At 46.2% G+C, this 27618-nt stretch overlaps 1 protein-coding gene across 1 annotated transcript in view; it reads left to right on the top strand.

Moving 5' to 3' along the window:
- The window catches only part of gli2a (GLI family zinc finger 2a), a 90198-nt gene that overhangs the window by 55883 nt on the left and 6697 nt on the right, over window positions 1–27618 (top strand). The window contains exons 4-10 of the mRNA XM_079277452.1: window positions 2330–2535; window positions 10880–11083; window positions 19415–19616; window positions 20620–20818; window positions 22846–22956; window positions 23443–23583; window positions 26321–26470. Coding sequence (XP_079133578.1) covers window positions 2330–2535; window positions 10880–11083; window positions 19415–19616; window positions 20620–20818; window positions 22846–22956; window positions 23443–23583; window positions 26321–26470 — 1213 coding nt within the window. The remainder of the gene's footprint in view (window positions 1–2329; window positions 2536–10879; window positions 11084–19414; window positions 19617–20619; window positions 20819–22845; window positions 22957–23442; window positions 23584–26320; window positions 26471–27618) is intronic.

The raw sequence follows: 27618 nt of genomic DNA on the forward strand, positions 1-27618 counted from the left end.
ACACCCTTCACACATGCAGTTGTTGCTGCCAAGAGTTAAAACCACACGTATGAACACTCACGTGTTCACCACAGCCATCAGGCTGCTTTACTGTCAGATTAAACAGAATTTGTTCTTCGGCCCTCATGAAGACAGCTACTCTGTTCTTTTGATGTCGTTGTATTCTTGCACTGTGTGTCACTGTGGTCACATTTTCTACAAATGAATCGCTCCTGCTCGGCTTGGTCAGTGGCTCTAAGCTGCAGACTGAGACCTCCAGTGTCAGTTCTAGATGGCGTTGCATGCATACCCCCACTGACTCTGTCATCCCCAGGACAATTTCCCTCCGGTCACTCCCCCGCACATCCCTTCTATCACACTGGACACTTTCACACTACACCGCCTGTGCACTCGACTTCACTTTATCTTATATTTCACTTTATCTTATATTTCACTTTATCTTATATTTCACTTTATTATATTTCACTTTATCTTATATTTCACTTTATCTTATATTTCACTTTATCTTATATTTCACTTTATCTTATATTTCACTTTATTATATTTTACTTTATCTTATATTTTCTGTAAATTTAATTTGTTCTACTTTGCATTGTTGCCCGTTGTTGATTGTTGTTAAATGTTACGCACCTCCCGTCATGTCAAATTCCTTGTATGTTCAACATACGATGGCAATAAACGGTTTCTGATTCTGATTCTGATTCTGATAGTGTCTTTTCAAAATACTCGTGTTCAAAGGAAACATGCAGATTCACTTGACTTGTCTCAAAATAAACTTTAAATGTAGGTTTGCTTAGTTTTTAGGTTTACTTTTGCAACAGAACTACTTGGTTAGGCTTCTGAAGAGATCGTGGTTTGGGTTCAAATAAGTATGTTTGTTACATAACTGGTGTTAGTAAAGTACAGAAAGTGAAAGTTGTGTTTGTTTAAACCCATCTAACCTTCCCTCCCGACCACCCTACTCTGACTTTCCTACTATGTAATTTGCTCTGACCGTCTAATAATGACTACGATTGGTTTACGTTTGAGTTGGTTGAAAGCCCCCATAGTGTCTGTACAGACGCCTAAGGGCGCTCTAGTGTGTCGGTGTGAGACGCCGTGGGCCACTGGCCAAGCATCAGTGTTGGACGAGTTGGGAACGGGATGCCCGGTTATGAGGCGGATTGAAGTGGAGTAAGTAGTGTGTGATCTTTGACACGCGATAACATGACATCACTCCGTTTCCTCAATACGAAACGTGAAGTTGGGATGAACATGGGAGCAAAATGACCAAAGAATATAAATATTTTAAATCTAAACGTTTAACAGACAGTGAAGTGAAGCAGGTAAAGCACTGTCATCTACTGGCCTCTTCAACCACAGAGCAGTTTCAACCTAAACGTCCACTTCAATTTGAGTCTCTACAACAGTGTCGATTGACAATTTATTAGTTCCTGTTAAACCAGCAATGTAACCAGTCATTCAGCCTTTTCATCTATTAGTCATCTTCCCCCAGCCTAATAGTCATCCTCGAGGGTTGAATACTACCAGGTGTTCTTACCACACACCGGTGGAGTGGCGGGCCTCTTATCAGAGCTGAAGCACACTAGGTTCGACATAAGTACTAATGCCCCTTCAAAGGGTTGTGCCACCGCCAGCGGCCAGCCGACATTTTTATCTACAGTTCAGCCCCTCGGGGCTGTTGAGAACTGTAACACCCACTCGTCTGTGTTTCTGAAAGCAGAGCCAAATACCTGTCAGAGATGACACATTTACTGTACAGCCTGTTGTGACCGACAGGCTGTCGGACAACTTCTGACTTTTCTTGCTAAAGGTGGCTACTGGCAGCTACTTAAGGTTTTGAGCATCCAGTTGCACTCTCTTATCAGACACTATGTATTAGCTGATGTAAGAGACCCTGTAGGTTTGCCCACCCAAACAGATAAAGAATATGCTTCCTGGGAGCCTTGCAGTGGAAAGCCCTTGGTCTCGACTTGTCTGTAGCTCGAGGGCTTAATAGGAGAAGGCGAACAAGAGGGGATTATTATGTATTAGCTGTGGGACTGGGAAGGGGAAAGGGTGTAAGTGGATTGAGACTGCAGAGACTTTGGTGGAATAACAGAATTTAAGGCCTGTCTGTGAACATACCGATGAAGATCACTCACAATGATAACGGAGCACAATACAAGTAATCACATTAGTACAAGGTCTTTCCCTCTCCATCTCCCACTATGTGCTTTTTGTCTTCCTATTGACCTATGACCCTCCTCCTCTATCCCTTCCTGCCTCCACACCTTCTTTCTTTGAATCATTTGTTTAGATTGGTCTAATTTTGAATTCCTCCTCGTAGACCTCCAGGACTGACGGGCAGTCCAGTCATCTCAGACATTTCCCTGATCCGTCTATCTCCCCACGGGTTGCCTGGGATGGTTGAGTCACCGTTCTGCCCTCCACATCCTTACGTTAGCCCGCACATGGAGCACTACCTTCGCTCGGTACACGGCAGCCCCACCCTCTCCATGATCTCAGCGGCCCGAGGACTGAGCCCTGCCGAAGGTAAGATTCACCCCGTGTACCACCAAGATGTAGACTATGATATCGATCTGATATCTACAATTAGATGTTGCTATTACCACAGGAACATAAGAACCATCACACTGTTGTCTAACAACCTCGACCACTATGACACAAAAAACTGCCTGAACAGCAGTATCACACACGAGGAACACAAAGTGGCACAGGGCTTGAGGTAAACTCCTCATCTCTGGGTTTAAAGACAATGTTTTGAAGCTGCCTCCATGTGTTTTTAACTCTTTGTATTTTAGCTCTTCGCTCGACATTACATTTGTACACCTACTATGGATGGCTTCACAAACTGCAGCTGTCAATCTAATTCCTCTTCTTATTTTCTTACTGGTGGTTAAAGTTGCTACACTGTGTTTCTCCATCCTACTGGGCTGCGTTGTCTGGTGGATTTGGAGAATTGTTTCCTTTCCTGTTACTTGTTGCACATTTCCTGCTGTAGATTGTACACATAAAAGTATTACACACTTATGGACTCAGTAAATTGACTTACCAATGGCAAGCGCTGGAACAGAGTGTGAGAAACACATACTAATACTCACACGCATTCATTCACTCGTATGAATGGCTAATGTGTGAATAACATGCAATACCCAGGCACACATGTTCCATCCATAAACACTCTCATACCTGTTAGGTTGCAATCAGCATCATGCAAGGTGGAAACACTCTGCCTCAGTGTTCTTATGATGTATGCAATGTACACAGTGTGAAGAATAAACGGCAAGTGATGTGGAAAATCATTGACCAGTTAACATTAAATCGGTGGGATTAGAGTTGAGCAGGTTCACAATTTATGTTCACTATAACCAACTGTGTCTGCTTGGATGCAGCTCACTGCATGCACGCTTTAGTTTACACAGTTGATTATTTAACCAACGGGATAATTAGTCTTGCACCGTATACACTCCCCGATAGAAGGTAGTGAGGCACACGCTTGTTATGGTGTTTTGGCAAGTGTGTGCATGCTGGTGATTTGCGGGTGTATCAGGGATATGCTCTTCGGTATGTGCAACTTCGCTGCTTGTCTGTATATATGTCTGGACAGGAGAACACATGGAAATTGGCACAGTAAAAAAACATGCGTCACCCCTGCACTATTGAGTTGACACGATGACAGACCTGTCCCAGCTACCCTTGCTCAAACAACAGGTCGGAGAAGTGAGGAGCCACAGGCCCGCACCCAGCAACAATTAATCACCAGGCGCACGCTGCTGGCGAGTAATGCCGCGCCGCTTTTCAAGAGAAGCAATGCGGGAGAGATGCTGTCCCTGATAAAGTGGCAGGGAGGTACGGCTCCAGATGGAGGGCAATCTACAGCTCTACGTAAAGTCTGTGGAACCACGGAGCTCAGTGGAGCATGTGTGAACCCTCTGATAGGGACACCTGGGTGTCAGGCATGTGTTAAGGTATACTCAGAAGTGGAAAGAGTATTAGAATATTGTACTCAAGTAAAAGTAAAAAGAATGTGCTTGAATGAAAATAAAAAGTAGGTCAGTAAAAATGTGCTCTGAGTAAAGGTCACGGTAATAAATAAAAAGAGCTATGGACACCGCGGCGGGTGCAACGGGTCATATTTAGTGTCATACAATAAATAACACTTACAGCATCAACAGCAGGTAAAAACAGGCAACCAGTCCTCTCAATCTCTGTCCCACTATAACCAGTCCACTCAGTCTCTGTCCCACTATAACCAGTCCACTCAGTCTCTGTCCCACTATAACCAGTCCACTCAGCCTCTCTGTCCCACTATAACCAGTCCGCTCAGTCTCTCTGTCTCACTACCAGTCCACTCATCCTCTCTGTCCCACTATAACCAGTCCACTCAGTCTCTCTGTCCCACTATAACCAGTCCACTCAGCCTCTCTGTCCCACTATAACCAGTCCGCTCAGTCTCTCTGTCTCACTATAACCAGTCCACTCAGTCTCTCTGTCCCACTATAACCAGTCCACTCAGCCTCTCTGTCCCACTATAACCAGTCCACTCAGTCTCTCTGTCCCACTATAACCAGTCCACTCAGCCTCTCTGTCCCACTATAACCAGTCCGCTCAGTCTCTCTGTCTCACTATAACCAGTCCACTCAGTCTCTCTGTCCCACTATAACCAGTCCTCTCAGTCTCTGTCCCACTATAACCAGTCCGCTCAGTCTCTCTGTCTCACTATAACCAGTCCACTCAGTCTCTGTCCCACTATAACCAGTCCACTCAGTCTCTCTGTCCCACTATAACCAGTCCGCTCAGTCTCTCTGTCTCACTACCAGTCCACTCATCCTCTCTGTCCCACTATAACCAGTCCACTCAGCCTCTCTGTCCCACTATAACCAGTCCGCTCAGTCTCTCTGTCTCACTATAACCAGTCCACTCAGTCTCTCTGTCCCACTATAACCAGTCCTCTCAGTCTCTGTCCCACTATAACCAGTCCGCTCAGTCTCTCTGTCTCACTATAACCAGTCCACTCAGTCTCTGTCCCACTATAACCAGTCCACTCAGTCTCTCTGTCCCACTATAACCAGTCCACTCAGCCTCTCTGTCCCACTATAACCAGTCCGCTCAGTCTCTCTGTCCCACTATAACCAGTCCACTCAGCCTCTCTGTCCCACTATAACCAGTCCGCTCAGTCTCTCTGTCCCACAATAACCAGTCCACTCAGCCTCTCTGTCCCACTATAACCAGTCCGCTCAGTCTCTCTGTCTCACTATAACCAGTCCACTCATCCTCTCTGTCCCACTATAACCAGTCCGCTCAGCCTCTCTGTCCCACTATAACCAGTCCACTCAGTCTCTCTGTCCCACTATAACCAGTCCACTTAGCCTCTCTGTCCCACTATAACCAGTCCACTCAGCCTCTCTGTCCCACTATAACCAGTCCTCTCAGTCTCGGTCCCACTATAACCAGTCCTCTCAGTCTCGGTCCCACTATAACCAGTCCGCTCAGTCTCTCTGTCCCACTATAACCAGTCCGCTCAGTCTCTCTGTCCCACTATAACCAGTCCGCTCAGTCTCTCTGTCCCACTATAACCAGTCCGCTCAGTCTCTCTGTCCCACTATAACCAGTCCACTCAGTCTCTCTGTCCCACTATAACCAGTCCACTCATCCTCTCTGTCCCACTATAACCAGTCCACTTAGCCTCTCTGTCCCACTATAACCAGTCCACTCAGTCTCTCGGTCCCACTATAACCAGTCCGCTCAGTCTCTCTGTCCCACTATAACCAGTCCGCTCAGTCTCTCTGTCCCACTATAACCAGTCCACTCAGTCTCTCTGTCCCACTATAACCAGTCCACTCAGTCTCTCTGTCCCACTATAACCAGTCCACTTAGCCTCTCTGTCCCACTATAACCAGTCCACTCAGCCTCTCTGTCCCACTATAACCAGTCCTCTCAGTCTCGGTCCCACTATAACCAGTCCGCTCAGTCTCTCTGTCCCACTATAACCAGTCCGCTCAGTCTCTCTGTCCCACTATAACCAGTCCACTCAGTCTCTCTGTCCCACTATAACCAGTCCACTCAGTCTCTCTGTCCCACTATAACCAGTCCACTCAGTCTCTCTGTCCCACTATAACCAGTCCGCTCAGTCTCTCTGTCCCACTATAACCAGTCCGCTCAGTCTCTCTGTCCCACTATAACCACTACACTCAGTCTCTCTGTCCCACTATAACCAGTCCACTCAGTCTCTCTGTCCCACTATAACCAGTCCACTCAGTCTCTGTCCCACTATAACCAGTCCACTCAGTCTCTCTGTCCCACTATAACCAGTCCACTCAGTCTCTCTGTCCCACTATAACCAATAACCAGTCCGATCAGTCTCTCTGTCCCACTATAACCAGTCCACTCAGTCTCTCTGTCCCACTATAACCAGTCCACTCAGTCTCTCTGTCCCACTATAACCAATAACCAGTCCGATCAGTCTCTCTGTCCCACTATAACCAGTCCACTCAGTCTCTCTGTCCCACTATAACCAGTCTACTCAGTCTCTCTGTCCCACTATAACCAGTCCTCTCAGCCTCTCTGTCCCACTATAACCAGTCCACTCAGTCTCTCTCTGTCCCACTATAACCAGTCCACTCAGTCTCTGTCCCACTATAACCAGTCCACTCAGTCTCTGTCCCACTATAACCAGTCCACTCAGTCTCTGTCCCACTATAACCAGTCCTCTCAATCTCTGTCCCACTATAACCAGTCCTCTCAGTCTCTGTCCCACTATAACCAGTCCTCTCAGTCTCTGTCCCACTATAACCAGTCCTCTCAGTCTCTGTCCCACTATAACCAGTCCACTCAGCCTCTGTCCCACTATAACCAGTCCTCTCAGTCTCTCTGTCCCACTATAACCAATCCACTCAGTCTCTGTCCCACTATAACCAGTCCTCTCAGTCTCTGTCCCACTATAACCAGTCCACTCAGTCTCTCTGTCCCACTATAACCACTCCTCTCAGTCTCTCTGTCCCACTATAACCAATCCACTCAGTCTCTGTCCCACTATAACCAGTCCTCTCAGTCTCTGTCCCACTATAACCAGTCCACTCAGTCTCTGTCCCACTATAACTAGTCCTCTCAGTCTCTCTGTCCCACTATAACCAATCCACTCAGTCTCTGTCCCACTATAACCAGTCCTCTCAGTCTCTGTCCCACTATAACCAGTCCACTCAGTCTCTGTCCCACTATAACTAGTCCTCTCAGTCTCTCTGTCCCACTATAACCAATCCACTCAGTCTCTGTCCCACTATAACCAGTCCTCTCAGTCTCTGTCCCACTATAACCAGTCCACTCAGTCTCTGTCCCACTATAACCAGTCCTCTCAATCTCTGTCCCACTATAACCAGTCCACTCAGTCTCTGTCCCACTATAACCACTCCTCTCAGTCTCTGTCCCACTATAACCAGTCCTCTCAGTCTCTGTCCCACTATAACCAGTCCACTCAGCCTCTGTCCCACTATAACCAGTCCTCTCAGTCTCTCTGTCCCACTATAACCAATCCACTCAGTCTCTGTCCCACTATAACCAGTCCTCTCAGTCTCTGTCCCACTATAACCAGTCCACTCAGTCTCTCGGTCCCACTATAACCAGTCCTCTCAGTCTCTCTGTCCCACTATAACCAATCCACTCAGTCTCTGTCCCACTATAACCTGTCCTCTCAGTCTCTGTCCCACTATAACCAGTCCACTCAGTCTCTGTCCCACTATAACTAGTCCTCTCAGTCTCTCTGTCCCACTATAACCAATCCACTCAGTCTCTGTCCCACTATAACCAGTCCTCTCAGTCTCTGTCCCACTATAACCAGTCCACTCAGTCTCTGTCCCACTATAACTAGTCCTCTCAGTCTCTCTGTCCCACTATAACCAATCCACTCAGTCTCTGTCCCACTATAACCAGTCCTCTCAGTCTCTGTCCCACTATAACCAGTCCACTCAGCCTCTCTGTCCCACTATAACCAGTCCACTCAGCCTCTCTGTCCCACTATAACTAGTCCACTCAGTCTCTGTCCCACTATAACCAGTCCGATCAGTCTCTCTGTCCCACTATAACCAGTCCACTCAGTCTCTCTGTCCCACTATAACCAGTCCTCTCAGTCTCTGCCCCACTATAACCAGTACACTCAGTCTCTGTTCCACTATAACCAGTCCTCTCAGTCTCTCTGTCCCACTATAACCAGTCCACTCAGATTCTGTCCCACTATAACCAGTCCACTCAGTCTCTGTCCCACTATAACCAGTCCTCTCAGTCTCTCTGTCCCACTATAACCAGTCCGCTCAGTCTCTCTGTCCCACTATAACCAGTCCACTCAGTCTCTCTGTCCCACTATAACCAGTCCACTCAGTCTCTCTGTCCCACTATAACCAGTCCTCTCAGTCTCTGTCCCACTATAACCAGTCCGATCAGTCTCTGTCCCACTATAACCAGTCCTCTCAGTCTCTGTCCCACTATAACCAGTCCACTCAGTCTCTGTCCCACTATAACCAGTCCACTCAGTCTCTCTGTCCCACTATAACCAGTCCACTCAGTCTCTCTGTCCCACTATAACCAGTCCACTCAGTCTCTCTGTCCCACTATAACCAGTCCACTCAGTCTCTGTCCCACTATAACCAGTCCTCTCAGTCTCTCTGTCCCACTATAACCAGTCCGCTCAGTCTCTCTGTCCCACTATAACCAGTCCACTCAGTCTCTCTGTCCCACTATAACCAGTCCTCTCAGTCTCTGTCCCACTATAACCAGTCCGATCAGTCTCTGTCCCACTATAACCAGTCCTCTCAGTCTCTGTCCCACTATAACCAGTCCACTCAGTCTCTGTCCCACTATAACCAGTCCACTCAGTCTCTCTGTCCCACTATAACCAGTCCACTCAGTCTCTCTGTCCCACTATAACCAGTCCACTCAGTCTCTCTGTCCCACTATAACCAGTCCACTCAGTCTCTCTGTCCCACTATAACCAGTCCACTCAGTCTCAGTCTGCCACAAACAGCCAACAGGCTGCACCCTTTTGTTAATGAAGCAGAGGTACGATCATGATTGTTAATTTGATTGTTTTGTTGTGCTTTTATGTGCTGTTCACTAACTGCTAGCCCCGTGTGTGGTTACCCCTTAACCGGTCATATTTTGATTTATTTTATCAAGTAAAGTTTTCGAATTTGCTAATTCAGGATAACCACCGCTTCACTTGGCTATCTTAAATAAGGAGCTGGAAGTATAAAAAAGATGTAATCTGTGAAGATGGAAAACATTATACCTGCCAAACACTAGCATGTTAGCATTGTCTCTTACGTTAGCATATGGCTCAAAGCATCACTGCAATTAAGTGCAGCCCCACAGAGCCACTAGCATGCCTGCAGACTCTTCAGCTGTAAATGCTCTGTCATTTTATTCAATGTACGTATGCCCTACATGGTCCAAAATGTCAGTTTACTTCTCCTATAGTGTAAACTACCCAGCAGTTCTTATATTTGGGATAGGTGATGAGTGAGCAAGAGAGGGAATTCAGACACAGCGTCAGTATTGTTTCACTACAACATGGTGTTGTGTTTTTCTTTTAATAATACACTTTTTACCGGTGTTACTTTTGTCTGATTTAATTTGGACCAGTGGAGGTGGAGCTGCTATCTCTCATCATGTGTCCATAAGTGAGGTCACGCACAGACTTGAAATGCTACTCTGCAGAGTAGGTAAGGTGATCTGGCAGCCACGGACAAACCAAAGGTATAAGCAGCCGGAGCACAAACACACTGCCTGTGCACTGTTACCACAGCCATGGCCTCATAGCTTCTGATGGATCCAGATTTCTTTGGTTTATATGCGCGATTATGTGTCAGAGGGTGGGGGGAGGCTGTGGTTTTGCTCCCCCAATATCCCACTTGGCTCCCACTCAGTGATCGCAACCCCCACATCCCCCTGTTTCCACCAGCATGCATATTAATCTGCCATCGGCCCACACCCCTGTCCCCTCTCACACTGCTGGGGGAGGTTAGGAGGAGGGGGAGCAGGAAATGGAGGAAAGGGGGACACAGGCACAGTTAGATGCAGGAAAAAGGAAAACCAATCCATCTCTCACTCTTATAGTTCCTGACACTTTTAAACACGGCTTTACTAGGAGCAGGTGTTAACACATTTTACGTCAATATTACCTTTGCACAAGCAGCATTGAAGGCTTCCTCGGCATTATGAGCGTGCATCTGTTTGCACCTGCAGTGTATGACTTCAGCCTGTCCAACTTAGAGAAGTGCAGGAATGTAGTATTCCTTCCCTCCATAGCCCCCCTCCGCCCTGCTCCATCTCTCCCTCTACTTCCTTTACTCCCTTGAGATATTTTCCCTTAGCCCAGCGAGCCTCAAAGACAGACATCTTTTATCAAAAGGCTCATGCCCCGCGGCATGCACGCAAGCGCATATCTTTAAAGCAGATCCTTCGTCTCCTCTGTTGAGTCCTTCTTGCAGTCTTTTTCTGTTCTTGTCTTTGTTTTGTCATTCTGTCAAGGGGATGGCAAAATGACTAAATCTAAATGTTTTTTGCTCAGTCCCTTTGACTTGTCAGAATGTGTTCAGCATCACTTTGTGGGTTATGACCACTGTGCCGTGGCACCAGCCGGTATTGTACCCAATACAATCCCATTGTCTGTGTTTTTATTTCCTTGATATGGTCAAATTTCTTTCACGAGATGATGAATGTTTAAAAATAATAACACATGCTAAAAGTCGGCATACACAGAGGGGGATGGGAAATTGACCATGTGTCCATGAAGTCAAGTATATTTTTTAAATTTATTTCAAGAAGAAGAAAAAAATTAAACCTGTGCTCCTACATCTTCTATTTGTTCCTCCCATTTCTGCTGCAGTGACCCACGAACACCTGAAGGAACGCGCCCTTTTTAGTCTCCCTCCTCCGCCACCAGGGGCCAACCCCACAGAGTACTACCACCTGATGGCCAGTGCCAGCCAGCGGAGCCCTTACGGAGACCTGCTGATGCAGAGCAGTGCAGCAGCAGCGGCGGCTGCAGCAGCGGCAGCTCATCTGCCAGAATACATCAGCCCTGTGGATGGTGAGGATAAACTGACAGCTTGTGATTTGTTGCCTTTTGACAGAAATACAACTTAAAATGTTGTGCTGCACCTAAGCAATTTATGAATGTACAGTCATGAAATGAGAATTACACCATATACATTAATAGCACATCAGATTATAAAACTGTTGGATTTCAACGTCATTTTATCATATCTTAATCTAGTAACAAATTTAGTTTATCTCATTTGAAATCTGTTCAAAACAGTTATTATGAAACCCACATTTTACTCCCAATGAAACGCAGCATATTTGGGTTTCACTGGGAGATTCCGACTTCTGAAATTGACAAGATTTTTTACTACGAGACTTAACACACTGTTCAATGTGATCTCCCCACTCTTCATTTATTTGCTGTTTGGCAGCGTTTTGCATCATTTCTTGAAGCACGTGTTAATGTTGTGTGGCAGTGGCGGTTGACGCTGTAACACACGGGTAACATTGTGAAACGTCACGGTTAACGTTGTAACACATGGTAATATTGTAATAAGTGACAGTTAACGTTGTAACACATGACTAACATTGTAATAAGTGACAGTTAACGTTGTAACACATTGTAATATTGTAATAAGTGACAGTTAACGTTGTAACACATGACTAACATTGTAATAAGTGACAGTTAACGTTATAACACATGATTAACATTGTAATAAGTCAGTTAACATTATAACACATGATTAACATTGTAATAAGTCACAGTTAACGTTATAACACATGATTAACATTGTAATAAGTGACAGTTAACGTTATAACACATGACTAACATTGTAATAAGTCACAGTTAACGTTGTAACACATGGTTAACATTGTAGTAAGTCACAGTTAACATTGTAACGTGCTTAATGATGTGAAACAGGTGTGATTAGGTTTAGGCCACAAATCTACTTGGTTAGGGTTAAAAAAAATATGTTTGGCTTAAAATAAGTACGCTTGTTACGTCAATTAAGCTACAGCCATAACCTGATGTGACTCAGTGACATAACATCAAGTGACATGACTTCATCAGTGAAACTTGGCACGGGACACGGACACCGGTCCCCTGAGTGAGTGTCCCGTGTATGTTTGACCCATCCTACTAACCTCATTGGACTTTTTTGCTCTTCATACTACTTCAGTTGCTCTGAACGTCTCATAATGATGCGTCTCATACAGATGCTGAACCTTTACTGGAAAGCTTACTGAATCACCAACATGATATGTTGATATTTTCATGTCAGAAATGTATAATTATCTTTAATAACTGCCATCCCAATACAAGAGTAACAGCCAGACTTAACATCCATCTTGCCCTTTGTTCCCAGCACCAGGCATGTTGATACCATCCTCTTATTCTTCCTCTTGAGGCGTTTTCATGGAAGAGTTCACCACATCAAAGCTAGTGTAGCTCTTTAGACTTACACATAGCATGGGGGCCGCGGCTAGTTGAGGGTTGAGGATGCATGAACACTAAAAGCCCAAAGGCCAGGAGCTCGTAAAAGCACGTGTTCACTAAGAGTCTCTCATTCTGATGGTGGTTCAGGTGTGCTTCTACTGAGTAACATCCTACAAAACAAATCCAGGGCAACTGCAAAAAGAGCAGCATGAGGAGAATTTGTCCGTGCACGGCGGAGCAGTGTTGCTCTGAGACCTTTGCGTCTGCTCTCTCTTTGTCGGGTGGTTAAGGCAGAGATTAACCTCGCGGGCTGCACGGCTGTCCACTCAACGATGGGGATGAGGCAGCTTAGCGCTGATACACACACAGTGGTGCACAAAAAATGTAACAGCCAGGCAAATTGGCGGGCAAATGCTCACACGTGTTTGCACACAAGCTCACAGAGGCCAGCCTGTTCGCTTTTGCCGGTGAGAACCCCGGCCCTCTATCAAGATGACGGTCCGGCACCAGAACAGACGTTTGACCTCAGCAGCGAAACACATCCAAGAAACCTTCAGCCCTCATGAATGGGGAACAGAAAGCACACAGAGTGGAAATCTGTCTGTGAAAGTCAGCCTTTTCGATGCCTGATAATCAAATACTCCACTTGGCACCGACGCCCGCCCGGCTCCAGGAGCCCCTCGCTCTCTCTTTCATCCCGTCCAACCACCCACCCAGAGAAAGAAAAAACTAATCTGCCCACTGCTGTCACCACTACAGTGTCACACGGTTAACGCACGACACCGCAAAGGCAGGCATCCTCACGCACAGGTAGGAAAACACAGCGGAGCGGAAAGGAAGGGACCGCTTGGCAATTACTGTTTCAAATGACCTCAATCACTTAGTTAACCACAGCGGTGCTGAAATGGAAGGACTAGGGGCCTTGCAGAAACTGTAGACCACCTCTCCGTCCTCCTCCTCTTTCTTCTCTACCTCCAACCACCTCAGTGACCGCCGCTGCCCTGTCTCGCCCGCACTTGTTTGACGAGACTGTTTGCTCAAATAGCCGCAACCCCCTCCGCTCTACGCAGCGTCCACACTTGCTGCCACCATCCCGGCAGCTTTTATTTAGTGTTGGACCGTGCTCGGAGTGATGTGGTTAGGTTTAGGCCACTCTGCCAGCCTGGAGGCTCTTCCATTGCGGCCTCGAGACACAAGGCCCGTATTGACCAAGACGGCCAGCTAATGGTCATCGCGGGCAGCCTCGGCCTGAATCAAAGGCCTCATTTACTGCCAGAGCGTGGGAGGAGGAGTAGTGGCAGAGGTGGCAAATATGTGCTTCATCCCTCAGCATTAGTTTTGGAAGGCAGTGCAGATAAAAACCCATATTAAAAATCAATTTATGCACTAATATTCAGCAGACCCACCGCAAAAACTGGGAGCCCTCAGTGAACCCATAGTATGGCTCCTCACCCGCCTCCCCCTCCTCCCCCTGTTTATCCTCTGGATAAGTGAATTGCGAGGCTTACGGTTGAGCCATGAAACACTGAGTGCTGCTGTGCTGGAGTGTGCTGGTGGAAAAGTTGCGGACACATGTGTCAGGGTGGGGGGTGGGGGGGGGGGTTGTCAGTGCCACAGGTCCCACTTGTGAATTTGTAGGATTTACTGTTCGGTTTGCCTTAAGTCAGACACTTAAACACAGGAATTTCTCTCCTCTTCGTTATATGAGGAAGATGTTGTTTAAGTGCCACAACTACAGACCGCCACAGACTTTGGGGGAATTCTCTTCATGTTCGCAGTTAAAACACAAACCTATGCAGCACAATGGTTGTTTGATTGCAGTCTGACTGTTTCAAGATCCATAAGCCGCTTGCTGGGTTTTCCTCCCACAGAGTGTGATGGACAGGACTGCTCTGCAAACATGGCGTTACCAGCGTCTGTGAAGGCCTCGCTGAAACGCTTAGCTGCCTCTGTAAGCCGGTGTTGGAGTCTGCGGTGTGTTTTTCACACATTAATCATCTCCTGTTCTTATCTGATGACAGTGACATGGATTCGGAGTTGAGCAAACTGGACTAAAACAACAAAAATACATTTTTTTACGAAATACAATGTTGGTTCAAATCTCCTTGAATCACAAATGCCTTGTTTTGAATGACATATTTATCTGAAAACAAGCTGGATTTCCTTCAGACTTAAAAAAAACTCTGATAAAATGTTAATTTGTGGAAGATCTTCTCCCTATACGGGATGTAACAATTGGAATATGAATGCCAGAATCACACACGGCATGCCTGCAGTGACTTAGCTGAGAGACATCGGAGACACTTTGGGGCCCAAACACTCAGACATTTCCCCGTGTGCCCTCATAGCATCTTTCACAATTCACAAGGCAGCGCTTACAGTGAACTGTTAGCAGAATTACCTTTTCATCAATTTTTACTTTTTGAAGTGTTTTATGTCGTGAAAAGTGCTGGGACAAAATAGTAGGCATTTCCATCCAGTTGATTTGTGCTCATTTTGAGGTGATGCCTATTTGCATGAGAAATATCTCCCCACAGGATTCACTAGTCATTCAGCTACGAGTAGTTTGGTCTTCTGTCACGAGAGACTTGCCGTGCCTACATCAGTTAGCTGCATGTTTTCCCAATTAGATGCACTGGGAGGCATTTCGATCGGAAGTTGGAAATACCGACTCAAAGTTCAACTTCAGACTTGCAATGGGTCATAGCATTAGCACTCTCGTTTTGGGGTTTTGGAGAGAGTTGTTCATGTTTTCTAATATTTTTGATATAGTGACAATTTGTATGGATTTTGAAAGTAGTTCCCTTTTGCAGACTAAATACGAGACGAAATGACTTCAATAGATGTCATTAGTTTCTGTCAGAGATGGGCAGTTGATAAACCCGGCCTTATTAATATTCTGCTCTGTGAACCTCAATGGAAGTAACAAAGATTCTCATACGAATGAAAAGACATTTAAGCATGGTTAGCATTAGCTTTGGTGCACCACCACTACTGTAAGTAGAAGTAAAGTCACATTATGGTATTTCACATTGCGAGGCATTCAGAACACTGTTTGTCTGTGAACGGGCCGGTATGTAAGGGGTGGGTGGGCAGAGAAATATCAGAGCGGTTTGCGGGAAAACGCTGAAGCTCCCACGACAAAAGCAGTGGCCAAGGTAAATGTGTGCCATCCCGAGGAAAAAGGCTTTAGTGTTGATGCAGCGGAGGGAGGGAGGGAGATAGATCTGTGTACTGATGTGGTGGTGAGGAGTGAGGGGGGCGGGGGAGACTGCATACACAAGCACTTAACCTTAACTATATGTTGGTTCATGAGCACATGGCTGGAAGTGTGTGCTTAAACACGCTGGCAAACACAACGCCGGCTCTGGGCTGGACACTGGGGGCTCATAGAGGATTCAGCGCGAGCCCCCTCGCTAATAATATTCACAGTGTTGGTATTAGTGAGATTTAGCAGGGAAAATAAACATGTTTCTCACTCCGACCGGCCTGTGGGGTAGCTAGGCTGGCTCAAGATGTGGAGGCCTAGGGCCCTGCTGGCATGGACTCACTTACCCCCAAAAAAGACCAGCAGTGCACCGCCCGAAGGATGCACCAGTACTGATATCAGATATCAGGATCACGAACACTGACTCAAATATCCAGTGTATCGTGACAGTGGGGACGCTCTATTCAATTCAATTCTATGTTTTAATGCTATATGTAGTGGAATCTGCTGCATTTAAAAGATTTACTCTTGAATTGTAATTCCTGTTCATTTTGAAGATTCTTTACCAAGTCGCTGATGTACCATTGTCACGGGAGTTCACAGGTAGGACCCAAACGCAAGACCACAGGAGACAGAAGTGAATATTAATCAGGTTTTATTTAGGCTGTGCGTGCAGGTGTGGAGCCCGTGGTCCGACACCCGAGCGGCAGATCGACGGTGTGAGGCCCGTGGCTCGACACCGGGGGGCTGGTGAGTTGACGGCGTGAAGTCCCGTGGCTCGATACCAGAGTAGACAGATCGACGGTGTGAGTCCCGTGGCTCGACACCGGAGGCTGGCAGCTTGACGGCGAGTGTAGTCCGTTTAACACCAGGCGGGTAGAGCGGCGGAGTGTAATCCATAGACCACAAGGAGGTACCGATTCTCGGTATCGGCCGGTACCCAAAGACCAGGCATCGCTATCAGTATCGCAACTTAATAAGTTGGATCAATGTTTCCCGACACCCCACAACACCCCACAACATCCCCTTACTCAATGGGTTAGCTATTTGAAAGCACACGATTCACATTTCTAAACGCAAAACACAAAGTGCTGACCAGCTGCTTGACACCGTGGTCACACAGGTCCAAGTGCAGCACCGTTAGCTGCTGTTGTGTCACCAGCTAACGTTGTGTCCGTCTCATCACCTCCCTCTGGAAACGCCTCTCCCTCTGGCTGTCATCAGCCTCTATGCTCTCAGGCTATTTAGTCTTTTTGCACAAACAGCAGACAACATTTCTTTTACCACATGCAGCCCATTTGATACCCCTCCACAAAGCGTATTAGGGAAGTTACGTTGCCTACAAGGAGGTGCTCCGTGTGCGCGGGCTGGGATGACACCGAGAGCTAGCCCTCCAATTAAAGTGTTTTCATTTTCCACAAAGCCATTTCAGTTGAAATAGCTCAGGCAAATGCTTAAAATAATCACACACACATACACTCTTCACTCCCATCCTTTTTGATATATATATATTTTTTTTACTTTACTGTATCGATGTGCACTGGAGCGGCTGTAATTATGACTCCATATAAATCCAGATCCCACAATTACTACCAGCCCACGATGCAGTCCCACACATAGACACACTCCCATATCACACACACACACACACACACGCCATGTTACCACATACTGCCGCGCCGCCATGGCCTGTGCAACATCTGTTTTCTCACTCCCTGCCGGAACCTGCTCACCCTTTCAATTATAACCGCCACCTATAAAACACTCCTTTACCACGTGGTGAGAGTTGTGTGCGCACATTGCTGTTAAAATGTGCTCCAGGTAAAAGTAGGTTAGACCAGTAACAACACCGCTGAGCACAAACAAATACGAGCTTGTTCGCACCTGAGGTTTAGGACGGACGTTATAGGCGTATCGGCGTTGAGAATTCTTGCGAGCTGAGGTGGATTTATAGATTGAGGGGGCGGTTGTGACGACGGAGGCGGAGGGCGGCGTTTTGGGCACAGTGCCCAGAAGCGTGAGGCAGGCGCCAGGCTGCCAGGCTGCCAGGCTGCCAGGCGGTGAGGCCTGTTTCCTGCTTTATAAAGGGGGAATATTAATACACGCATCTCCCATTAAATCTGCAGCCAGCTCGCCTCACTGCAAAAATAGCAAATCCTTGCTGCTGCACGACCCGTACGTGATGCATAGCTTCTCAGAATGAACTCCTCATTCATGACGGTCCAAGTGGAGAATGGCCTGCCTCTCCACACTGTGTTTTCTGTTCCTCCCCTCCTATCATCCTCCTAGCTCCCTCCTATCTCCCTCCTATCTCCCTCCTTTCCTCCTGTATGTAGCTAACATACAGGGCATAAAGATGACACATTTATTTATTGGCCCTAAAGAGGCACATTCCTGAGGAACGTTTGTTGTTTTTGCCAACTCTTTCATACACGACGTCTCTATCATCTCCACCGGCCTTTTTTTTTTCAGGCCCCAAACTACTGTCGTCTGTCGTCCCGGGGGCCTTTTTAACTAAGTGCATATGCCTCTGCTTTACGACTCGCCACCTCCAAACATAATAGTTTTGGAAGTCAGATCCTGGTTTATGGCTGCAGGTCTGGCGCGGTGATTACGGCGGTGCCTGGGCTCATTTTGCTCGAGGGTTTGTGAGTTCCACCAGGTGTGGGCTACACATTGACAGCGGCAAAGCTGACGTGCAGCAAATGTGTGCGTAGGTGAGTTGTGATGGGCCTATTATGAGTTTCCTGCCTCTCGCGCCTCTGATGATGTCTGCTGTAAGACCTAATTACAACGTGCGCACAAAGACACACATGCCGGTCCTGCTCTCTGTCCCCACACCCCTTCAAAGCAGCACCTGTTGGTCCCAAGCAAGTGATCTGTCTCTGTGTCCGTGGGAGTGGGACAGACGTATTCCCCAGAAATACAAAAGAAATAAATACACATGCATGATGGACTATCAGTATGAATGGAAAAACAAATAGCCTTCTCTTCAAGTTCATGGGAAAGTAGTCTCCCCCGTCATTTTCTTGTGCTCTTTTTCTATGCGAATAAGAAAATAGTGCACCAGCCAGATCTAGCGGAAGGCCATGAATGCTACCTTTGTGAGTCAGCCTTGTTCTTTTCTTTTATGGTATTCTGAGATCAATTTGTTTAAATTGCCTCCATTTAACTTGCCCAAGTACAGCGGTTTGAAAGAGATTGCTATCACGGCAATTACTGAGACTGATTGGGGGCGATTCATTATGCATAAGAGGACGTGAATGTTAAATAGGGGAGCTGTGTGTGTGTGTGTGTGTGTGTGTGTGTGTGTGTGTGTGTGTGTGTGTGTGTGTGTGTGTGTGTGTGTGTGTGTGTGTGTGTGTGTGTGTGTGTGTGTGTGTGTGTGTGTGTGTGTGTGTGTGTGTGTGTGTGTGTGTGAGAGATGCAGGCGATAGAGTGTGGCTTAGCATGGCTGTGACCTCTACTAGAATGCTCGGGGCTGAATGTTTCTTCTAACATGGTCCAGGGTAACTGCTGGTCTCTATTGAGGCCAGTAGAGGTTTAGTGGAAGTACGAGGAATTAACACATTTGTCCTCCAACCTGGTGACTGTGACAGGGCTGTCTGCATGTGAGACATCATGTCTCATTCGTCAGCAAGCGGTCGATTTGTTTTGAAGTCGTCCATGGAGGTAGCGATGACGAGATGGCTGACATGGTCTCTATTGTGTCTCCTTGCGTCTGTGTCCAGTTTCACGCTTCTCCAGCCCCCGGCTGACACCCCGACTGAGCAGGAAGAGGGCGCTGTCCATCTCCCCGCTGTCAGATGCCAGCATTGACCTGCAGACCATGATCCGCACCTCGCCCAACTCGCTGGTGGCCTACATCAACAACTCCCGCTCCAGCTCGGCCGCCAGCAGCTCCTATGGGCACCTTTCAGTCGGAGGGATCAGGTACTTAGACACGTGCATGCATATCTAGCAATCCTCAAACATGCACATACGCACATTTACAGGCATATACACATTTCATCAGAGATAGCGGTAAAAAAAAAAGCTTTTTATCGCTCGTTATAGTATTCAATTCAACAAACATTTTAGATATCTTATATATAACTTTATCTACTGGAATCCATTGATGCAGACTTAACTCTGACAATAATTAGCAGTACTTTAACAAGTTATACGTTTTGAAGTACTACCCTATTTGTATCCAGTAAAGCCAAAGCCCTTAAGGGGACAGGCACGTCTGTTAGTCGACATGATGATGTATTTTTGTGGCTGGAGAGTAAGTGGAGGGAGAATAATTCTCTTCTTCTCTGTATGTTAGCTAACGGTCTAGCAGGTTTTGCTGGCTTGTTTTTTAACAATGGCTGAATGAAATACGAGTTCCTCTGAATACGTACAGTCGTTCGCCGTGAGTGGTACTTGAGAAAGTCATCATTTACCGACGGGACCGGATTGGCAGACCCTTACACGCTGACTCGATGGCCAGACGCTGGCCAACAAATGAGCTATTTACTCCTGTGTGGGTTCGCTTTAATAAAAACTACAGTGCCCAGCTGTTTGGGGAAATTGCTTCAGATTTTCCTGTTCAGTAAAAACAAATGGATTTGAGCCACAGACAAGGAAGGAGAGTCAGAAAGTACTGAGAAGACTAATGCTTTGCAGGTGTTGGTCTTTTAGGGGGAATAGTTCAAAGATAAGGCCGGCCTTATCTTTGAACTATTAGCATACAAGCTATCATGCTAGTAGGACACTGCAAGCTGATACTACATGCTACAAGCATCCTGTTTGCATCCAATCAGCATGCCAGTAGCCTAGCACATGGTGGCTCAGTTGGAATTCTTTCAAATCTGATTCATGTTTGGGTTTAGTCTTAGCCTATTAGCCACGAGACAACGTTATCCATCCCATTACCACAGGATAACTTCTTTTCTCTTTTTCTCCTGCTCAGTCCCTCGTTCAGCTTCCCTCATCCCATCAACCCTGTGGCTTACCAGCAGCTGTTGAACCAGCAGAGGAGTCTCAACGCCTTCGGCCACACACCTCCTCTCATTCAACCATCACCGTCCTCTTTCTCTGCTCGCCAGCACCCCCTCACTGCTTCACCTATGACCACCTCCCACAACAGCTCCAACTCTGAAGCCAACCAGGTAGGAATGGAAGCATTTCTACCTTTCAATGTGACACTCGCACACAAATAGTGCTCAGATTCAAGGGAATAGTATATACTTTCTCCTTCAATCTTTCTTACCTTAGCTCCCATTATTCCGATACCTGAACGTGCGAATCGGCCGATAGCGAGTACCGACCTGTGTGTTGAAAACATGTCGCCATTTTATTGATAAAGTGTTAAATATTGTCAAATTGCTGACATTTGGCTCGCGTGCCTGTACGGTACCGCACATGTGCAACACTCAACAGATATGGGGAAGGAGTGAGATGACTCAAAGGAAGGAATGCTGGGTGAAACATCGATGATGAAAGTAGCTAAGGAGTGATCCATCTCGCTTCTTTCTCTTTGGGGAGAGCTGTGCAGTAGCGATCGGCAGGATAAACAGATCGGGGAGCGAGTGCAACGTGTTGCTGTTGTTCCTGTGTAGCCTAAATGAGCTGATATGGTAACATGATATCGGATCGGTGCACAGACTCAAGTACTCGTCAATACCTGATCCAGCATTGTATCCAGCATGTATCCGTATAATACTGGTATTGTATCGGTACCGGGGAAACAGCCGTCAATACGATGAACTCAGCAAACCTATTTCAAGAGATGTGGGTAGCGATTCAGTAGTTTTGACAATCTGGGCTAAGTTCAGGATGGAAAACAATGAGACATCACATTAAAAATAAACATGGCTGATTGTTGAACTACGAGGACAAAAAAAACAAATTTCTTCATTTAAAAATGTCCATCACAAGCTCACAGAGCCAACAGGTGACATATTTGAACAGATACTTTTCTCCAACAGATATATTGAACCGACTAATACTGGAATCAAGCATGCCGTGGTTTCATTTGATGTCAACAAATTGACCAATTGTCCGAGCACGTATTCAGAACTGAGGATGAAGGCTTGCTCTGTATGATATGCAGCCTAAAATTACAAGTAGGCATGAATGAAGTCTTTTTTGTAAATTGTCTCAAGTCCGAAATATGCACGAGGCTCCCTCCTCCCAGTGCCATCTGTCTTACTTCCTACTGTCCCCCCGTTCTCTGTATCAGCCCTCTGTGTACACCACAGCGTAACGTAATGTAAACTTCACACTCAGTGAATCACTCCGCCTCACACTATCAACTGCCTCCAGCTCTGTGTCAGCACGCTGGCTGCTTACACACACTGAGAGTATCTGAGAGGGTATGTTTGCACCTTGTTGCTTACTCTCGCACACACACACACACACACACACACAAAGAAGACAGCCCCCGATTCCCACACATGCACAAACACACATTCGGCTCCGTTTCAGCAGTGATCAGAACCATATTTCCCTCTTGGCTTTCAGCCAACGGAATGAATCATGGAGGCCCCCAGAAATGCCGAACTGCACTGCAGCGTCTGGGTGGGATTAGGAGACCCCCCCCTCTTGTATTGGACCCCTCCAATGAACCTTAATGTACACACACACATGCACAATCATTTATCAGCTGCTTTACGTTTGATATCTTTCCTTTCTTTTTGTCTCCATTCGAGCTTTAACAGGCCTTGTGTGTTGTCGTCTTAGAATCAAAGCCCCCCCCACACACACACACACACACAATCCCGACCCTGCCGCCTTCCCCCTCTGTACCGAGGGCAATAACTCCTCTTCTTTCATATTTCCTTGTGGCTTTGGCGATCATAAAGCAGTCTAAACTGTTTAGTCTCGACGGCGGGTCCCAGTCTGACTCATGGCCTCCACACATCTCTTTGCAGTGGACGAGCGAGCCAAAAGGAAATGTGCGTGGCATCTCCTTGATTCTGTTATCTGATTCCCATCTGACTGTGTGGAGTCTGTTGATGTAATGGAATGATTCACTTATAGATTATGAATGACTGAATTGTTGAGAAAGTGATTGGTTGTTTTTGGTTTCCTTTCATTTACAAGCATGAATGACAAAATGATTGAAAACCTCCTTTCCTGCTTGAAAAGACAGTGGGGGAAAATAAACGTGTGCCTCTTCAACCCTGTCCTTCAGAATGCCAGCGGAGACCCAGCAGTGAGTAGCACAGTCAACCCATTGACCACCAAGAGGTCAAAGGTTAAGACGGAGGCAGAGGGTCCGCTGCCCATCTCACCGTCCTCTCAGGTACGACAATCAGACAATCGTGCTGAAGAATCTTGAAAACAAAAAGCAAATCTTAAGTATAACTTTTCCAGGTTGCACATTCCAAACATGATTGATTTCCTTTCCTGGAGTCTACTTCATGACCTTGATGTGCATGGATTTTTTTTAACTATCTTTATCACAGCTTCAGCCATTTACAGTGGAAAAACAGTCGCCTCTTAAACTGCAATTTGGCTGTCATTGATTACAGGTAGGGAATAAGAATGCAGCTTTAATCAATGACTAAAGGTGTTGTCACGCAGTGAGATCAGGCAACAACTCATTAGGATTAAGTACCAGATAACATAAGAGAGATGCAAAACACGACGGACTGCTTCTGCAACATCTTAACCACAGTTTCAGGTGAAAGCTGCAGTCTGTCTGTATCTTTTTATTTTAGTCATTTATACACGTTTCTGGATGCACACATCTGTGCTCTCTGTTCTGACAACGGGCTGCTTTCTCCAGGACCACTGTGGGGGGATCTTGGACCTGAGTGAGGATCTGGATAAAGACGAGTGCAAACAGGAGCCCGAGGCCATATACGAGACCAACTGCCACTGGGAGGGCTGTACCAAGGAGTACGACACCCAGGACCAGCTTGTGCATGTGAGTGCGTTGAATGGCTCGCTCTGTGTTATTGCAGCTCATACAGCTCTTTGAACATAACAACGAGAAGTCTGCTGTGAAAACTGTCCAATGTTTCATCGACCTTATTCGTTTCCATAGTGAAAGTCAATTCCAAACTGTGCCATCAGAAGCATGCGTTTTGTTTGTGTAAAAGTTCAAACAACTCTCCTCATTAAATCCATGCCGATTGAAGCCGGTCAGCCTGACCAGTAACTCGTCCTTTCCTGTTGGGTTGACACGCGCAACGTTAATGAGCCTGCCGGCTCTCGCCACGTTCAAGCCCGGGCTCTGCAGCTGTGCCCCCACGTCCCACCCGCCCACCCCTCAGCCCCACGACCCCTAACCCCTAACTCTTACCAACACCCCCCCAGAAGCTCTGGAGTTCCGGAACCTCACGCTGCCAGTCACGTCAGAGCGGTGGGCATGTGTCAGGTCCGCAGACGGATGGGAAGTGGTGGGGAACGGGTCAGGACCAGAGTTACCTTTAAGAACCTTTGGCCAAACCTCAGCTCCCAAGCCAGCTCTGTGAGAGCTTGCCAGGATTAGTGAGTGGGCCAGCAGAGGATCGCTGGTTTGATCTTGGACAATGTGAGGCCAACACATTTTTAAATCTTCACAGGACAATGTGTTTTTTTAAAGGCCTCTGCTTTCTATCCACTTTTTTAAAAAAACAGAAATTTGAATAGCCATCTCCCTCAGTACACCCAGCGTTTCACACAAGGTTAATATCAGAAAGAAAGAAACCACACACACACACACACACACACACACACACGGGTTCTTCTGGCTTCTGCTTCACCAAAGTAATGCTGTCAAGAGCCCCCTAATGACGGATTCACAGCCGTGTGTAACCTGAAAATAGAGGCCTCTGCTCATTTCCATTCCTCATCCTTCACCCAAAATACATCTCAGCAGAATCGACAACCTCTGAGCTTTTGCGCTGGTGGAGAAGTGGCCACATAAGTGGAGCGTTGTGGGCCTGGATGGCCTCAGGAAATGAAGCGGTTCCTCTGGGTGTGTGGATATTTGCTGTGGTGCACGGGATGAGGGTTTTAAGTGCGTCTGTTCAGAACCGTGTGTGTATGTGTGTGACAGTGGTTTGTCTGCAATGTAAGTCTTTTGAGTTTGATAAAAAGCTGTTGTGTCAGAGGGCATAATTAAGATAACGGTGAAGGTACGCTGGCGCATTGTACACATTGTACACATTGTACACATTGTACACATTGTACACATTGTAGTAGGCGTAACTGACTGCCTCCTTCTCCATCAGTATACATTATTCATTGTAAAAGGACAGAGAAAGGGTGTGTACCGGTAATTTGCAGTGAAGATGGAACATTTAAAAGAGAATTCCCTGAGATTCCACATTTAGGTTTGAAATGTCATTTGTCTGAAATTACTTCACAAGCTAATACAAAGGTTTTCAATTTAAGCATCGCACAGGAAACGTTGTGTGTCCCTCACTGACTTCCTGATCCCTTAAAAGTAAGGGGAATGGAAGATAAAAACAAGTGGGTTACCCTCTTCCTGATCCCTTCTACTGGGGTCTGAGGAAGTTCCTCACACACACACACACACACACACACAGAGAGACACACAGAGCCTGAAAAAACAAAACAAGCTTTTATAGTTTTTGTTTCCTGTTGACAAATGCAGAATAACTGTCAGCCATAACGGATGGCATCATCAGCCACAATGTGTGCGTGTGTGTGTGTGTGTGTGTGTGTGTGTGTGTGTGTGTGTGTGTGTGTGTGTGTGTGTGTGTGTGTGTGTGTGTGTGTGTGTGTGTGTGTCTGTCTGTGTGTGTGTCTGTGTGTGTGTGTGTGTGCGTGCGCGTGTGCGTGTGTGTGTGTGTGGATGCAAATGCATGGACACGTGAAAGAGCGAGACTCCTCTGGTGGGAAAAGGACAAGAATTTTCTGTCTCGTTTTAATTAATACACACACATGCTCACACACACTTGGTGTCCTGTCTCCATTCTGACAACTTATCGCAGTAACGCAGGTGTAGCAGTTGCGTACTCTCCGTTGCGTTGTGTTTAATTCAGGACACGATATATTTTGATGGCTCCAACCAGACGTTTATTCATCGGACAGAATATTGCTGGTAAAAGACAGAACAGCTTCAGTGACTCTCACAGACAACGTTGTGGTCACAAGCTCCGGAACACTGTTCAATCAAAAGGGACAAATACTTAAGCTAACTGTTGTTAGCATGTTACTCATGCTAAATGCTAAATGCTAAATCAGTTAAAACCATTTGCTCTAGAAATTATAAATTAAAACAATTATACGACCAAAAAGGGACTTCTAGACATCTCTATATATCTATATATCTATATATATATATATATATATATGTACATCAGACATCGAATGAGATGTTTCACAACGGTGCTTGTCACAGGTCAAGCTACCATGAAAACAGCTTCAGACCAGTTCATGAAAGCGGGGCGCACCACTAGAGTCTGCAAGCAGCCAGCAGAGGGCGCTGTTACACACAACCCACTTGTCTCCATGGGGAACTAATGATACGTTGTAAATGATATTTAAACAAGGAAATAATATGAAAATGATAAGGATCAGCAATAACTTAAATAATATAGTAATACTAGCAACCAATGGCCAGGATGGCAAGTGGAATCATTAACTCTGTTACACAGGCGTATGTGATGCTACGGTGTGGAGATTTACTTGAATTCAAATTGTGTCCTCAGCACATCAACAATGACCACATCCACGGTGAGAAGAAGGAGTTTGTATGCCGCTGGGAGGAGTGTTCACGGGAGCAGAAGCCCTTCAAGGCTCAGTACATGCTGGTGGTCCACATGAGGCGTCACACAGGGGAGAAGCCGCATAGATGCACAGTAAGTACCTCGTATCCCTGCAAAACGCCGTGGTGATATGTTAGCAACGAGCTGCTTAACTTCACTGATTGGCTGCTGCATTTAAAAGTGAACTCCAGTAATTTAGTGTGAACTTTTCTTTGGAATTGGGGGACATACCAGAGACCGATTTTAAAAAGGAATCGTCAAAATCAAAGCAGCTGAGGCCGAAATATCCTGACTGTTCATCAAAAGCACTGGATCCTACATTTCCCATAATGCAACCAATTGTATCTTTTGATAGAACCTCCCGACCTAAACTTCCCACGCTCCCAGTCTATAATGCAGGCTTTTGTCTTTGAGCAAAAGCCGACATACCCTGATGACATCACAATGACATCATTCGGGTTATTTTGTGAGACTTAAAAAAGCTTCTCCAGAGCAACAATAGACATTATTATAACTATCTTTATTGTCTGAGTCTGCAAAACCCCCTTACAAAAATAGATTTATATGTGCTTGTTATTGTTGATATCATTTTTTTAAATCTCCGGTGATCAGATTTTAATAAATGGCTTTTTATAAGTGCTTTGTAAATGCCGGGTCATTGAAGTCCTGGGGTATGCAGGATTGCACCCATGCATCTCTGGGTTAACTGTCTGGTTAACTGGATGGCCACTGGAACTAGAACTCACTCACTAGCAGCCCTACCGGCTCTACCGGCTCCGTGCTTTAACTTGCTTTTGCCCAAAGAACATGTTCTTGTGATTTTCTTTGTGCTTCGAATCCGTGATATTTCCCAAATCATGAGGGTTTCATTGAAGCCTTCATTTGCTGTGTGAAGATCAAATGGAGGGCATGTTTGCTCGGCTTCAAAGCTTGCTCTTGTGAATGCATTAAAACAGACGACTTGTGAAGGAGAGAGTGAAGAAAGCTGATTGACGTGTAATTAAAATCTGCAGACAAGCAGGGGGCCGTGGGTTCTTATTAAGACCAGGCTGTGTATTCTCTGCACAAATCCCACGTGCGTCTTCTCACAACACTCCAGCTCCCTTAAGCCTCGTCTCCAATGGAGAATCTTCTGACTTGTATATCCGATATCTGCGCCCGTCTAGTTTGATTCTCTTTTCATTTCAAAGCCAATTATGTTCACAATGACTGCTCAGAAGGAATACCAAATTACAGCTTGT

This window comes from Melanostigma gelatinosum (genome assembly GCF_949748355.1).
Source record: "Melanostigma gelatinosum genome assembly, chromosome: 10".
Taxonomy (NCBI): domain Eukaryota; kingdom Metazoa; phylum Chordata; class Actinopteri; order Perciformes; family Zoarcidae; genus Melanostigma; species Melanostigma gelatinosum.